The sequence below is a fragment of the Sciurus carolinensis genome, chromosome 2 (assembly GCF_902686445.1).
Source record: "Sciurus carolinensis chromosome 2, mSciCar1.2, whole genome shotgun sequence".
NCBI lineage: Eukaryota > Metazoa > Chordata > Mammalia > Rodentia > Sciuridae > Sciurus > Sciurus carolinensis.
The window spans coordinates 51,916,526-51,933,277 of NC_062214.1; the positions used below are offsets into that span (position 1 = coordinate 51,916,526).

The 16,752-nt window shown below is 45.4% G+C and overlaps 1 protein-coding gene across 1 annotated transcript; it reads right to left on the reverse strand.

The window, feature by feature from the left end:
* Positions 1–322: 322 nt before the first annotated feature.
* On the reverse strand, positions 323–4,547 carry Mex3b (mex-3 RNA binding family member B). The gene is made up of 2 exons (XM_047540572.1): positions 3,931–4,547; positions 323–3,102 (listed from the first exon to the last, which is right to left on the reverse strand). Exons 1-2 carry the CDS (start codon positions 4,211–4,213, stop codon positions 1,652–1,654), a joined length of 1,734 nt encoding a protein of 577 aa, XP_047396528.1. The 5' UTR covers positions 4,214–4,547; the 3' UTR covers positions 323–1,651.
* Between the last annotated feature and the right edge of the window lie 12,205 nt (positions 4,548–16,752).

The window sequence follows — 16,752 nt, forward strand, 5'->3', positions numbered from 1 at the left end:
AAAGAAATTAAAGATATTCCTGGGTCCCCCAAAATATCTTGAGCCGTAGGCCCTGATACTTGCTATTTTCTTTAATATTCTGTTATCCATAACCATCTATCTAACCACACACAATTCCAGTCTCTTTCGGAAGTCCACTGTATTGATCAGGAAAAAAAAAAAAAACCCTCATGTAATATGCCTGGAAGTTATATATTTCAATCTGCCACTTAAAAGTGATTCTTTACAGTTAGATGCCAAGAGGCTTTAAAAAAATCAAGTCAGCACAAGATAGATTTTCTTCAATATTTTATTTATATAGAAATACTTAAAAAATGAAGTAGCACCATTACTTAAGTTTTACCTTTATTATGTAGAACTTTAAATGTCAGAAAAATAAAACTCTTGATACAATTTCAAATCTTGTCTCAGCAAATATAATATTAGTATTTGACCATGAGGTTAAAGGCCCTTTATCATAAAATAAAATATACTTTGTTTTTTAAACTTTGCTCAGTAAAGTACATTTAAGCTCAAGTAACATCACCTACATATACATAAACAAGTGGTAAACAAATGTATTAAAATAGAAATACTAAAACTATAGTGGTGCAACAGAATTTTTGTAACTTGCACTGAATTCTATTTATACAAATGTTAGAAAGCATCAACAGTTCCTTTTGACATGTTTATACATTTCCGTTTTTTGTAATAATATAGAATAAAATATGCTTTATATCACTGAATAGAAAATATGCTGGGTGAAGCAGATCTAGAAGATTTGTCTGAACCTATAAAATCTCCATCCCAACAGAATACTGCTCAAAACGTTACACATTTTATGGTTGTAATTCCGTCACAATTGTGTGATTATTAAAATAATACAGTGTTCTTTGCCATAAGGCCATACTAAAATAAAAAGATTTAACCCAGCTACAAAAAAGTTCACTGAACTTAAATTAAAATACTTGTAAACATCTTTGCAATATGAAATATAATTTTTCAAGTCAAAAAAGAATAAAATACTTCAATCTGTATTAATGCAATTTCTCTTTAAAACTTTTAAAGGTTTTTAATATATAAGAGATATGTTACAGTTTCTTTAACTTTAATAAAGCTGCAGTATCCTGGTTTCACAGGAACTCCTGGCCCTTTCACGAACATTCAAAAAGGATCCACTTGTGTTCTATAAGGAGCATCATAGGAACCCACCCACAAAGGGGAACACACGAAACAGTCCACACATCCCATAGCACTATTATTATCATCTTCATCATCATAATTATTGTTCATTTTTCCTACTTTAAGAAAATGGAAAACTTGTGGGGTTTTCTTCTTTTGGAAGCTTCCTATTAAGTACAGTGTAAAAACTATCATTACTAGAATGTCGCCGTTCCTATTATTTATAGAGCATGCATTTCAGCTGGTCAGGTTTCCCAGGCTACAGTACTCTTGATGCACATATCCTGGCAAGTTCCTTTGTTTAAAAATTACATTTTAAAAAATGAGCGGATACTACAGCTTTCCAAGCTCCTCTGGGATCTCAGAGTTGGGGATGGGGGAGAAGGTGGGGCACCAGGGAGGCCGGCTGGCTGGCGCAGGGGAGTGAGGATGCAGGAGAGGAGGGCTCCCCCTTACCCCCGCGCACAGCGCGCGCAGGCGCGCGCTGCCTTCAGGAAAAGATGCGGATGGCCTGAGTGACCGCGGTGTGGCAGACGGGGCACTCGGGCTCGTTCTTCTCGCAGATGCGATTGGCGCACTCCATGCAGAATAGGTTGTGGCCGCAGGGCACTAGCGCTGCGATCACCTCGCTCTCGAAGCACACTGAACAGTCGCGGCTACCCTTACGCCGCAGACCAGAGGAAGAGGATGAAGAGCTGGAGGAGGAGCTCGACGATGAGGAGGATCCCGATGTATCCGATGATTGCAAGCCAGGTAGCTGTGTCCCTAGCCCGTTGGCATAGGCAGCGTAGGCCAGGCCTCCTCCTCCCGGGTCGCTGCGCACCCGGCGAGCCAAGTGATGCTCACCCGCCCCCGGAGCCATGTGCAAGGGCGGAGACAGGCGCGGGCAGCTAGTGCCCGGGTGCAGTCGGCGGTGCACTAGCAGCCCCAGGTTGGCATTGGAGGGCGCGCTGGCGCCACCTCCGGGAAAGACCACAGAGGACGACGAGGCGGAGGAAGATGCCGAGGAAGAGCAGGAAGAGGACACAGGAGCTGCAGGTCCGCCTCCAGGGGACCGCTCAAACTGAGCCCAGAGAAGAGGCGCCCCAGGTGGGGGAGCGGGGGCTGGGTCGAAGGTGGGCTGCAGCTCAGGGCAGCCGTCAGGGGAAGGGACTGAGGCTTCTCCCGCTGTGTAGGCATACCCATTGCCGTTGTTATTGTTATTTCCGTTGTGCGCGAAGCTGAGCGCGGGGCTGGGAGGGCTGTAGTCCGCCAGGCGCGGGGTGGCAGCTGTGCTGCCACTGGTCCCGCCGCCGAAGTAAGAGTCTGTAGAGGCGCTGCCAAGCGAGCTGGAACTATCATTGCGGTAACTGGAAAACGGCTTGCGTCCAGGGGTGGGAGTGATGCTGGGGGTGGGCTTGCTCCAGAGGCTACCCGGGCCGGACCCGCCGGACCCGTGATGCAGATCGAAGCCCACATCTGTGCCGTTGGCGTGGAAGTCGTTCTCATCTGTGAGCTCAATGATGCCGCCGGTGCGCAAGGCAATGTGCGCCTCGATCTCTTCGCGAGCGCGATCCACGTTCTCAGGCATGCCTGTCACCTCGAACACTGGCTCCTTGTCGCGGCTGGGAGTCACGATGTACGTGTGTGTCTGCTGCTGAATGCGCTTGATTGTGGCGCCCTTGGGCCCCACCACAAGCCCCACCACGCGGTAGGGCACTCTCACTTGTATGGTGGTTTGCCCGGGCAGGTTGGGCGGCCCTGGCACCGCGCCGTTGAGTGCTGTGTTCTTGTTACGCGAGGCGCGGATCATGGAGAAGTGCTCAGCGGCGGAGATGATCTCCCTCCGAGCCATGGCCACATCCTCCTTCCTCCCCGTCACAACAAAGACAGGCTCCTCCCCGCGAACTGGGGTCTTGATGTAAGTATTGGTCTTCGCCCGCAGCGCTTTGATTTTACAACCTGGGAGCCAGGGTGCGGAGGAGGGAGTGGGAGAAAGAGAGACAGACAGACACGCCCATTATCCCGGGTAACCGCGGAGACCAGGGACTGCCTGCGACCAAGGCAGTGGGACAGCAGAACACGCGATGGGAAGAAAGGGGGCGTCTCCCTCGCTGACCTCGAGCCCAGCCACCGGCTGGGCAGCGGATTCCACCAGCCAGGCGCTCGAGGAACAGCCCATTGGCTGCCTGGTTCTCCCCCAGTGACTGCAGCCGTCCCAAGCCAAACCCGAGAATCCCAGAAAGTCATCTGGGGAGATGCTAGTGGGATCCAGCTGGGCGCGCCGTCTGCCTTAAAGACACGGTGAAGGGGAGAAGGCAAGGCGACCGCAGTCGTGATTCCTCAGCGATGGGGGACTTGGGGGGGACGCAGTCCCGGGACCCATTGTTCCTCCTCTGGACTCCATTCCGCCTTGCAGAAATCCAGAATCCTCCTCCCATCCGATGCTCACGCCTCCTCCTCCCCCCTCCCAAAGGAACGATCAAAGGCCCCCTCCCCCAAGCATCTTATATTTAAATTATCTTTCCCCAGGTGGGCTGAGTGGAGGGAGCTAGGGGAGAAGGCAGTGATTTTAGCAGGAGAAAGTGCATCCTGCGGTGGCAGCAGCGCGGCTTTAGGAGACAGGCTGCCTGCACTTTCTTTGTCTGGGGCGCCGGCCCTTCGCGCGGCTCTTCCTCCCTCCCCAAGGCTCCCCAGTGCAGAGGATCGCGATCCTGCACACGCCCTCCCTGCGAGGCGGTGGCCCGAGTCCCTGCACGCCCCTCATCTCCCCATCCCTGCCAGACCCACCTTGCCTCCCCACGATCTCCGCGACATGCTCGGAACTGGGAACCGGCACGCACTCGGTCATGTTCACGCTCTTCTTGCGCGGCTCGCTGTCGTACAGAGAGGCGCCCTCGTCACTGTCCAACCCCAGCAGGGAGAGCTGGTCGAGAGCAAGCTGCAGGGCTCTTTGGTCATCCAGGGTCTCTCCCCCGCCGCTGCTGCTGCCGCCGCCACCTCCCCCGCCACCTCCTCCCCCTCCGCCGCCGCTGCCGTTGCGCTCCAGGTCTGCAAACAGCGAGCTGGGCATCGCTCGGCCGTGCGCGCCGCGCCCCCGCCCGCCCTCGGCTCGGCGGCGAGAAGCTGCAGCCACAAAGGCAGCCGGGAAGCGGGTGGTCAGGGGCGGGGAGGCCGGCCGGCTGCGGAGGGCTCCGTTGCTCCTTTCTCGGCGCCGGGAGGAATGGGTCGCTGTATGCAGTCCGCACCGGGCAGTGGCTGCAAGATCCCCCGCCTGGGTCCCCACCCCAGATCTGCTGGCGGTTGGGGTGGGGGCAGAGCTCGAGTGGCGGCTGCGCGTGCCCCCCGATTGCCCGGCTGGCTGGCCACAAAGCCGAGCGAAAAGCGAGCAGGCGAGCGACAGCAGCGTTTCTTTAAGGAGCCCCTCCCCGGCTCCTCCACTCCCTCCCTCCCGCCCGCCCGCCCGCCCTCACTCAGCGCTTTTTCCTCCTCTCCTACCCGCCTCTTGACTGAGCCTCTGCAGCCAGACGGCTCCGGAGGGGGACGAGGGAGGCGCAACGTCACCGGCGGGAGCTGACACTACAATGCTACTGACACTATCGCTGGGGGAGGCGATTGGCGCGCGCCAGGCCGGGGGCGGGCGGAGGCCGCGGGCTGTGCGAGCGGAGAGCGAGCGCTACCCCCTCCCCCCCCCCCCCGCGCTCGCCGCAGCCCGCCCCGTCCTCCTCCCGGCCGCGCCCCTCCCCCGCCGCCGCCGCCGCTAACGCCTCTCTTTGTTGTCTAATGCGGGACTGGCAGGCTTGGGACACTTGTATGTACCTATCAGCCGAGGATAATCACTGTCCCCAAGTCTCCTCCCTCGCCAGACTGAGAAAAGAAAAGGCGCCTAACTCTGATACCAGCGGCCGGGCTAAAAGAGCGGTCCTTAGAAAGTCCCGTTAGCACCCCCAAATAAACCATCCGTAGAACCAAAGCTACCACTAGGAGGAAGGTCTGTCATCTACCCAAAAGGGCTGCTTGAGCCCTGGGATACGTTAAAGGAGACTCGGGATCCTGGGGCGCACCGGCCGAGTGCCGGGAGCTGGTTGCCCACCTGCGCGGGAGCGCAGGAGACACAAAGGCACACGCCCGCCCACTGTCACCCGCGCGCGCGCACGCGTTCGCTCCTGCATTTTTGTCCCCTTGGGCAGCACTTCGCCCAAGTGGTTTTGAAACAGAAAGCCAAATGTCAACTGCATTGCGAGCCTGCCCCGCCCGGCGGCCAGAGACCCCTGAAAAGCAAGGCACCCGGTCCGGCACTCGCACGGCGCGCGGACAAACACTCCGCGGGCTCTGACACGCGCACGAGCGCCGCGCCACCAAGGCGGGAACGCGAGCCACAGTGCCTGCGGGCGGCTCGGGCGGCCCGGGGTGCGCGCCCGCTGCTCCCGGTCCCGCCTCTCCCCACCGCAGGGCATGCGTATTGCATGCGAGGAGCGGGCGCACCCTTTAAGGCGGGCACTAGAGCCCCGCCCACGCCCCGCCCCTTCAGGAGGTGTGCGCTTGCTGCTCCGCCGCTCTTTGTGCCTTCTCAGGATGGGGGTGGCGGCGGAGGGAGGGTGCGACGGGACCAGCCGGCTAGGACGGCAAGCTGCGCCCCCTCCCGGATGTTCCAAGGACCTCCTCCAAGCGCGAGAGAGAAGAAAGAAGGCTTTCAGGGGCGGGTCCGGGCGGGACGCGCTGCCCTCTCTTCACGCATCTCCCTGCGCTGCCCACCAGCGCGGGCGCCCCTCAGGGCCCGCGCGCTCCTCTCCTTTGTTCCAGGAGCTGCCCAGCTCTCTTCCTCTGTCCCTGCGCCCAGCGGTGGGCAGTCCAGAAGAGGTGTTGGACCTGCGGTTCGCTGAGAGGGACGCCTGCTGAGGACAATGAGCCATGTGGCTGTGGTTGCAGACAGGGTTACGAGGAGACTCTTGAGGACGATCTTGGGAATCCAAGGCAGAGACTCCCCTAAGTGCTCGGGGTGAACCCAAGAAGAGGGAGCAGGAGTACTGGACCTCGGTTTCCGATCCGCAGAATGGGGAAAACAATAGATGCCCTGCCCAACCCCTGGGTTGTTCTGAGAATTCAGTGTGTCAATAGATGGGAATGCTCGCTGTAATCAGTAGACAGTTCCGCAAACGCCTTGAGTATTGAGAGCACCAAGGTGATCCCGTCCTTACTTGCTCACCTGGAGCTGTCTTGGGGGCGAGGTGCTGATTATTTCCTTAGGGAAATGAAGCTTCGAAGCCACTTAACAGTGGTTATTTCCTCAGGATGTTTACATTATACTGAGCTTGGTGTGTTTCTGGAAACAAAATATTCAATAGGGAGGGGGTGGCAATGGCAGTGGGGGGATGGCTCAGTATCCTTGGTGAAAACCACCACCTAGAACTCCCGTAGGAAATTCCTGTATTTTTTTTTTTTTTTTTGACCCGGTTTATGGACTCCGAGTCCAATTGATTTGGGAATGAGGAGGGTGTGCCCTTGAGGATTCCTGCCAAGAAGGAGGACTCCAAGTAAAGGGCCCTGGCTGGGGAGGGCCACGGATGAGGCCCAGCTTCAAGCCCTGAACAGGGCCTGTAAGCATAAGGCACACAAGAAAAGCACGTTTCCATCTTGCCAACACAACTGACTAGTTCTTAGCCTCTGAGCTCTTTTTTTAGGAATTTAATAGCCTCCAGTTTGGGGGCACTGAGGTTTCTTTTTTAAAATAACAAACTCCATGAAGGTTAAGTTAGCCCTTAGCTGATGAAGAACTGTGCACAGGTAAAAGTTGTCTGGATGCGCCCTCCCCAGGGTGGTTTGTGCTAGGGAGTTTGGCCACTAATATTCTCAGACCTGCTACAACTCCTGCTGTGATGCCTGATGTGATAAAATTTTAGATGAGTTAATTCTGAAATTTGCTAAAATTTAGAAGATGGGCTGCTTCAGAAGAGTCCCTGAGGTTCCTGGGTTGTTACCAGGAAGGCAAATGCAACACTTCACCAAGATGACATGTTTAAATGTCATTCTCCACTGCAGAATCATGGAAATGGGAACTGTTCTTGCCTGTGACTGCAAATGTTCAATGAATTCACACATCTTAACCCACATAAAGGATAAGCCAAAATTCTGACCATAGGAATTCATGAAAACCTGCCAATCCTGAGGTTTCTATGATGGTGAATGTAGCCCACGGACTGGAATATTTCAGTAAATTCTACACTGAGAGCACCATGGTTTTCTGAAGACACTCAGAGAATTGAAGGCCCTCCTGAGAGTCTGGAGGCAGGACAAGTATGGTAAAGGTAGGAAGCCTGACAACTCTAGTACCCCCAGAAGTGTTGTCTGTAAAGAGAAGCTCAGATCCAGTTTCCCACCTGCCTCAAAGGGTTGTTTTAGCAAGATGTATACTGATAAGCAAAAAGTAAGTCACTGAGGATTGCAAAGAGCTAAGCAAACATAGTTGGTACACAGCCACTTGCCTTTTCTAATTTTATCCTATAATATTAACTGGTCAGGTGGTTTCGGATATATGAATGCCTTTATAAATGTAACAGTCCAAAAATTATAATTCTTAATTAATGTCTTTAATAAATCAAGACATCTTAAAACTCACAAAGCCCAGTTCTGGTTTTAAATAGATAGTACACCCTAACCCCACCGTTTCTTGTTTCATTTTCCCAGGCTCCTGTAGGACCCCAGAGCTTAACTACTTTTCCTGATCCAAGACTCATTCCCTATGGACTTCTCAATGTGGCCATTTTATTTTTTTTATTAGCACTAGAGAAAAGCTTGCAGAGTATAGTCTGATAATGAATAGAGAATTATAGTCATCATAAATAAGAAAAGGTAAAGTTATCACACAAAAGCAAACAAGACTAACTTGTATTCATTTCTAAAGACTTCAAATTATTTTATACACATCTTGCTTTCTTTTGTGAACTAAATAGCTGGTAAAAAAATTTTAATTCTCATGTGAAAACAAGCACATGTTTTAAGTCAGCTCATTTAGTATTACTGAGCACAGAGAAAAGAGTGGATGATACAGAAATGAAGAAGATGGCAAGGAAAAAGGAGATCCTTGGCCCTGAACACTGATCGTGTCCAAACCCAGTCACACTTGTGGGTAAGTGGATCATATGAATGAAATAGTGAATCTGCCTAGGGTCCTGAGAAAACTTCCAAGAGATGGGAGATATTTGAGTTGTGCTTCCAATGATAGAAATGTGAGAATTAACTGAGATGCTAGCACAGGACATGGCATCCAGCAGGAACTCATAAAGGCTTACTAAATGATGAGTGAGGCAGGCTAAAAAGCCTTGAAGGTTTAATTTTCCTAAGTATGCCCATGAGGAACTCAGTCTCTAGGAAACAACTCAAATGATTCCAGCCACAACTACATGTTTTTGACTAAAATTAGTAATCACAGGTAATACCTATTAAGTACTTATGTACCAGGCAGTTTACCAAATGCTTTATAGTAGAGTATATTGTTTAGTCCTCATAATTATTCTGAAGCAAGCTCTCTTATTATCCCCATTTTACAGATGCAGTGATTAAATTGCTTGCCCAAACAGAAGCAGATTTAACTTCAAGCAGATGCAGCATAAACTGCAGGGGTCCTCTCAACACAGGCCCTTCCAAAGCCCTGGGAGAGGTTCTAGCAATTTATTTATAGGACACATGTTTCAGTAACATTTCAAAAGTAAGCTTTTTATTCCATCAAGAGAACCCATAAGATGTTGTAAGCGTTAGGGGCAACAAATCTTAGAGGAACTATTGTGCCCAGGGTCACACAGCTGGTAAGTGGCACAGGAGCCCATGACCTTAACCAGCCCTAAGTTCCTTCCTGTCTCTGGGCCATGCGTCTTCAGCTAGGAGATATTTCCAGCCCTGCTTTTCACACAGCATTATAAGGCTCACATGTGTGAGGGCGTGAGAAAGTCCTTTGGTTTTTGATGTTCTTCTGTTGTCTTTGTTCACGTGTGTGTGGCATATAACACATGTAACACACATCTATTTTTAAAAATATTTTAATAATCCAGGAAATGCTTTCCTTATGTTGAGTGAACAAAAAAGGCAACAAGGAATGTGTGTGTGCTCACATGTGTGTACATGTATCACTAAACAATAAACAGAGACAGTGAAATAATACATAGAAAAAATACATCAGATTTTTAATAATGATTATTCTTTAAGTTACAGGATCACAATTTTACCTTAATTTTTAACTTTTCTGTATTTCAAGTCCTAAATATACATCTTTATTCAATTAATTTTTAAATAAAAAATTTAAAATTTTAATTTAAAATGTACTTACTTTAAAAAATTAAATAGTGCAATATGCAAAATACACTCTATTGTCATGTATATCTAAAAAGAATAAATAAAAAATAAACAGAGGGCTGGGTATACAGCTCAGTTGGTAGAGTGCTTGCCTTGCAAGCACAAGGCCCTGGATTCAATCCCCAGTACCGCAAAAAAAAAAAAAAAAAGAAATTAAATAGTGCTAAAAGGTTTAACAAAATAAAGAGTACATCCTGCCCTATCTGTGCCATAAACAGAAGCAAAAAAAAAATCTAAAGCTTATTCTAGCACATATTTATAAAGCTTTTAGAATTATAAGAGTAAAGAGGGTGAAAATTTCATAAGTTTTATTAAATCAGCCTTTAAATGTATCTTGACTTTTAAAATTTAAACATTACTTAACTGATAATCAGTGATAACCACTCTGCAATATGGAAAAGGAATAAGAAAAAGAAAGTAATTTAAAAATCTCAGCTACATGGAAATTCAGAAGCCTAAAAACTCAGTCTTCAGCAAGAAGATGCCATTTCTTTTTTCTGAATAGAGATAAAATAGATGGGTGAACTTCACATTTTTTACAATTGAACACTCTCTTTCCCAATGGTTTAGATTGAACCCCTGTCTATAAAACTGATAAAAACCATGGATGTTAGGGGTATGTGGTCCAACCTTCAATTTAACAGTGAGCAAACTGAAGACCAAACTAGGAAAAGGCCAACTCAACATCCAATGCTACTGATGTGGAACTGGAGAGGGAAGCCAGTGTCCAGGCTTCCTGTGTGATTTGTCCTATTGTTTTATCATTTAAGGCAATCTGACATTGCCTCTAGTTTGACTTTGGAGTAGTCTCATAGTCAGTATTGCCAGAATCAAACCTAAGAGGTTTCAAAGATAATTGCTCTCCAAATCTTGGTAGTGACAATAGGAAGCAGGCAGCCTTGCAAGACAACTAACCACAGGAAGAAGCCTCACCTGCCCTGCTGCTCCCCTTTCCCTGTCTTCCCACCTGGGGGAGACATACAGGCACTGGCAGCAAAAGTCATCGCAGTGATTTGAGTTGCTTCTCAAGGGACTTCCATAACCACGAAAAAAAAAGCAAAAGAAAAGAAATAGTATGCATTGGCATCTGATCCCAGTCAGGCCCAATGTTAAACACCTAGATGCTTTCTCATATGATTCTCACAGAATCCCCACAAGGTATATATTACATCTCTGTAGGCTAACCTTCTCAAGGTCATGTTTCTGAGAAAGGTTCAAATGAGGATTGGAATCCAGTGACTAGAAGACAGACATCAGTTGACCTTTTGAAATAGAAATATGTCCAGGAAAAAAAAAATAGGAGAGAGAGAGCCAGTGAACAGACTCAAAACTATGATGTGAGAAAAATAATTCTAAGATCTACTATGTGACTCTTTAGACAGAGTTAGTAATATTTAGTTCTCAGATTTGAGAATGATGCGATGACAAATAGTAATAATGAGTAAATAGACTAAATTATAAGTGTTCAGTAAATAGAGGAGTAAAATAATCAAAATTGGGAAGGGACAATAAATGATAGCTTTCCAATACTAAAGAAATATTCAAAGAGCAGCTTATTCTTTGAAGTAACATAGGGCAGACAGGCTAGATGCTATTGGAAGATGGGTACTAGAATGAGAAATTTCTTAAGCTTAGACTTGTCCACAGCTGGGATGCTCCACCTCACAGCCCATGCACACATACATACGCCACTTAATTGGTAGACTCCAACACAAGATTTGTGCACTGTGGGGATAGGCAGGCAAGTATGATTAGTGGTGACATTTTGTTTCCTGTGATTGGTCTGTTGACATTCAACTAGTCATTTAGTCCTGGAGCTTTGGTTTTCTCATTTGTGAAATAGGAATAATAGTCCTTACTTAGGCAGATAACTAATGTGGGTCCTACCTTCTTTGCCAGTAGGATGTAGATAGAGTCTAGTGGAATGAGGGCTTTCTGTGAACCAATAAAATAGAGTAGAAAAATACTTGAAACTCTTTAATCTTTTTCAGTACTTTGTAGATCATAACTCCTCCATAGCTTTTTTAAAGCAAGAACTACTTTAACAACTTAAGAATTTTTGTGTCTATATTATACAACACCAGAGTCAAACTGCTAATTAATGAAGTACAACCATGATATTCTCATAAATAATTATGAAGTACTTTCCAATTTATCCTCATGATAAAAGCATTTCCTTTCCACACATTTCAGTTAAAACAATAATAATTACATCAACAGTGCTATTTAAATTTTGGCTAATATAACAATTTTGCTATGTCAAAGAAAATCTACAATTTTATTTATTGAAATTCTGCACTTTCTTGACACTAAAATTGTGTGTAACCATGTATATGAAGTCGCTGACCCTGACAACCAAAGAAATATTAAAGAATTCTTTTAAGCAAGCACAAACTAAAGAATCAAAATATTGACCATGATGTAAATGCTGCATCTTAGAAAAAAAAAGAAAAAAATGCAATCTCTAGACAGAACATTTTAAGAAGCATGATAAAAAGAAAGTATAAAACAAGAAATAATACAAACATACAAAGACATAAGATAATCAAATAAATAAAATATGAATAAGTCAGTAATAATAATAGACTGGAATAAAGCATATTCGGGTTCAAAGGAAATTGAGACTCTGGATATGGTGCACTTTGCAGAAGTTGAGATGGCAGTCTTTGAAGCTAACCTACCTGACTTGACAGCTCCTGAGCCTGCCTAAGAGTTGTGACCTTGAGCAAGTGTCTTCTCTTTCAGTACTCATTTTCTTCATCAGTAAAATAGGGATGCTTAGAGTCCCTGCCTCATTGCTGATGTCAAGAGTGACTTTCAGATTCTCCCAGTGATGTAAGCATAACTGGTAAGAACTTTGCAAAAGAAGAATAGACCTTGCAGTCTCTAGTATTTAACTGTTATACAGATGCAAAGATTAAAGCAACATTTGCTACATCTAAAGATAGCTAGATCATTTGAAGTGGATTTAAAGGTCTAGAAACACACCCAAACTAAAAAGTATTTATTATATGACACAGGCTCAAATTCAAATAAGGGACAGGAAAGATTATTCCCAAAATAACAAAGAGAGACTTTTTAAAAACAGTATGTTAGGTTGGATTTTTTTTTTTCTAACCTCTCAGCATATACCCAAATAAATTCCAGGTGGGCTAAGGAGTTAAGTTTCAAAGAACTGAACAGAAATGTAGGAGACTGTAATTTTTGTAGTCAGAGAAGGACTTTCTAAGCATGACTCTAACAGTGCAAATTACTTGGAGAAAGATCTATAAAAAGAAACTAAAAAAAATATACTGACATAGTAATATATAGCAGGACTCCCCAAGCATGATGTACCTAATCCCAAGTATACCAGTGGTGACCTTGAGAAGTTCCAATGATCTTCTTTCAATTTAATGATTGTATCTTTATTTTACTTGCATTATCAAACGTTATAGTATTTTAGTTTTCTTTGATAAACTATAAAATATTATTATTAGTATTATCAAACCTAAGAAATCACTGGTGTCCATGGGTATACATGTTTTAAAAGGAAGTCAACTTAAACTAAAATGTTAGACAAATATTAGACGAGTAATATTATAGTTGGACAAACACATATTACAATGTAATACAAATAACCAATGATTGGAGACAAACTATAGAAGATGATCTTCTGATTAGCCTAATCCTTTCAAAAAATTATAACAAGAATTTTATATAATTCTAGTCAAAACACATCCAATTCTATGAAACAAGCAAAACAATGTGGTGTCTATGCAGAAGAATAGAAATTTCAGAAACAGACGCAAGATCACGTGATGCTTTAGTGGCTTTAGTGTAGATACCCACCCTTCCAACAAATACTTGGCATGCCTGTTCTGTGGGCACTGGGCTGGGGGCTTGCAATGAAATAGTAAGCCAGAGAAAAACATGGCCCTGCTTGCAGTCTAGAAAGGAAGACAGCATAAATGAAAACAGGCACTGGAGTAAGATTGCATCTGTGGCAAAGCCACGTAGGAAAGGACCTGGTACAAGCAGGCCCCACAGTGGGGAGATTTGGCTGCTCCTTATTACACAGAGGACTTATTTCTGACCTAAAAATAAATACATAATGAAACAAGAAAATACTTTCATGTATGAAGTAGAAAGGCAGAAAAAAATGGTTAGCTTCTAATATTTATGGAGATTTTCTAATATTTAAGAACTACGCTAGTTGCTCTCATTTACTGATCTTAATAATCAAGTGAAATGGGCAGTAAGATTATCTCTATTTTTGCCGGAAGGAAACTGAGTTTTAGCTGGTAAGTGGCAGGCAGACCCAGGAAGTCCAGAGCCAGGGTCAAGGTTGTTCACAGTGAATTTTAAAGAATCCTGCACATGTATACCCACATACCCACATCACACATGAATATACATATGTACATGTGCATGAGTGTTCCTCACATTTGCCCCCATGCTATATATCCAAATATTCAAATCAAGTTGCCAACTGTTGAATAGGACTATTATAGAGGTTCTAACCTTTTACATTGACAACCAGATCTCCCAAGGACCTGAATGGTCAGGTTAGAATTTAGAACACTCAACTTCCTAGGGATTCTGCCTTGAAACCTGGACACAAAGGGACAGGTGACCTCTGCTATGACCCAGGACACTTACCTCCCCTCTGCCCCCAACTCCAAGTTCAATCCATACCATGTGGGGGCCTCAAGCATACCTCAAGATTCCATCCATGCCCTGGACCTTGCAAAAAGTCATCCTTTGAGCTTAGGATATACACACTTGCAGTGAAAGCCCTGAATGACTATCAGGGGATCCTAACACAGACATAGGCTCTGGACAGGGAAGCAGGAGCATGAGCTGGGATTTGATAGTATGGGGATGGGGAACTGCAACCAGACAGCAAGAGCAAGAATCTCTAAAGCATGGGACCCAGGACAGAGGCTTCTCTTGCCTGACACTTACAAAATAGTTTATCAAATGACTATTTGAATTAGAAAATAACACAAAATAACCATTAAGATTTAAGAAAAGTTGGAGCTGAAGTTGTGACTCAGTGGTAGAGCACTTGCCTAGTATGTGTGAGGCCCTGGGTTCGAACCTCAGCACTACATATATATAAAAAGTGAAAACTCCATTGATAGATAAAAAAAAGATTTTTTTAAAAAGACATAAGAAAAGACAGCAAGTAAACCTGTAAACTATGGACAAGACAGTTGTAAAGAACCTTTCCACTTTTAACATTCCTCATTGGCTACTACTTTCCTGGCTTCCTTCCTTTTTTCTTTCCCCCGTCCTTTCTTCCTTCCTCCCTTCTTTCCTTCTTTACACAGATATTTAGAGACAGTCCTTTGTGCTAGGCACAGCCTGGGCAGTGGAGTTCAGAGTAATTAAGAAAGCTGGGGCAGGGTGTAGTTTAGAAACTAGTGCTGAGCAGACTAGCTTCCCATCACACACAAATAAATGCGTAATTACAAACAGGGACAAATGCACCCGTCAGATAAGCATGTGTTGATTTGTTGGTTGCCTTTGATTTAGGGCTTCCTGCTGAGACAGAGAGGAATGTAAATCTGTTTTTCTCTTGGAGCCAGGGACCCTACATATATTCACAAACCCCAAAATGGATGCATTTCATGCAGTTAACCAGAATCTGAGTATGCTTCCTACAACCACAGAAGCTTATTTAATTAAATCAACTCCACTATTTTATTGCTGCGGTAAAACTTCACTAAAAAAACTTCAGGGGCACAAATTCCTGCAATTGTCCAATTATGGAAACTGGAGGTTCTACCCAATGACCCTGATGCCAAATTCTATGGAACTGCAGAAGGTGGAGAGAAGAGGTTGAACAAGAGCTTAGAAGACCCATTTGTCCTCTTACTATCTCTGTGCCACAAAATAGATGAGACAGATGTGATGAATGACACCTGTTATTTCCTTACTTTTCTTCTGATTACTCTAATGTTTTCTATTAACTTAAAGCTCAAGACACCGGAGATGGGCAGCAGTCACTTCAGAACAAGACAAAATCCCAGCTAGACCCTTTGGTCAGGAAGAGGCAAGGGAGTTTGGTTCCAGCTCCTTGCAGCCATAGCCAGTGAAATGAAACTTTAACACGAACACTAATATACTAATATTCTGTACTTGGATTCAGGAAGACAGACAAGACAGAAATTGCATTGCATCGAGAGGGAGAATCCTTGAAGGAAAATCTACTTGTGCTATTAACACTGGCAACATGGATTTTTGATTGCTGATTGATCTTAGATCTTTTTACATGAAACAATTGCTAGAACAATATCATTGTTTCCAGTAAGGAGTAAATTCCCATGAAATTTACCTTGGGAAAAGAATGATTACATCTTTACAATTAGGCAAACATTTCCTGAGAGCTTCTTTTCCCACCCCAAACCCCACCCCCCACAGAAGAAACCGTTAATTTTCAAAATCTATTTATGTATGTGTTTATTTATTTATTTATGAAACCATTTTTCAACTGTGTTTAGGACGGGTACGCACACATTGTTTTTTGAACCCTCCTCGTTCAGGTTTGACTAGAAGGTGCCTGTGGGAATTTCTAGCCCCTCAATGGAGTGTCTGCTGCGGGAGACTCCCAAGGCTGGCTGCACAAGGGACTGTGGTTCCTGCTTCCCTGCCCAGCCAACCCCTCCAGGACTGGTTGTGTCTGCTTTAAGCTCCCCATCCCCCACCGCCTGCCATAACCACCTGGGATGTGTTTCCTCCACATTACCTACAAATTGCATAGCCAAGAGAGAGTTTTTCTTTCTTTGCAGGATTTGGGGAAAACATCAAACACCAGAATCAGAGCTAAGGGAGAAAAAAATGAGGAAATGATTGAGGCAGGGAGACTGGCTTGTCTCCAGAGCATCTTTTATCTTAAGAGCTTGCAATTTTTTTTATAAACTTCTCAAGTGCCCGGAGGCAAGGAGTGAGTACTAATGATGTAGCCAGCTCAGTCAAGGTTAAGGCAGACTGGACAGAAATCCAGCTCCTCAAAGAGCTCCAGAAATGACCCCCAGGCCACTCCTATGCTTCCTCCTCCTTCTCCTCCCCCTCCCTTTTCTCATCTCCTCTTCCTTTGAATTCTCTCCCCCTCTTCCTCCTCTCTTCCTCCTTCTCTTTGTCCTCCCCTTCTTCCTTATCATTTAGCTATTATCATGAAGCATGTTTTAAGTTTGTGAACTTTTTCACCATACCATATTCATTTAAACTTCCGCAGATGCCTCCATTCACTCAATTGCAAAATGAGGATGGCAATGGGAC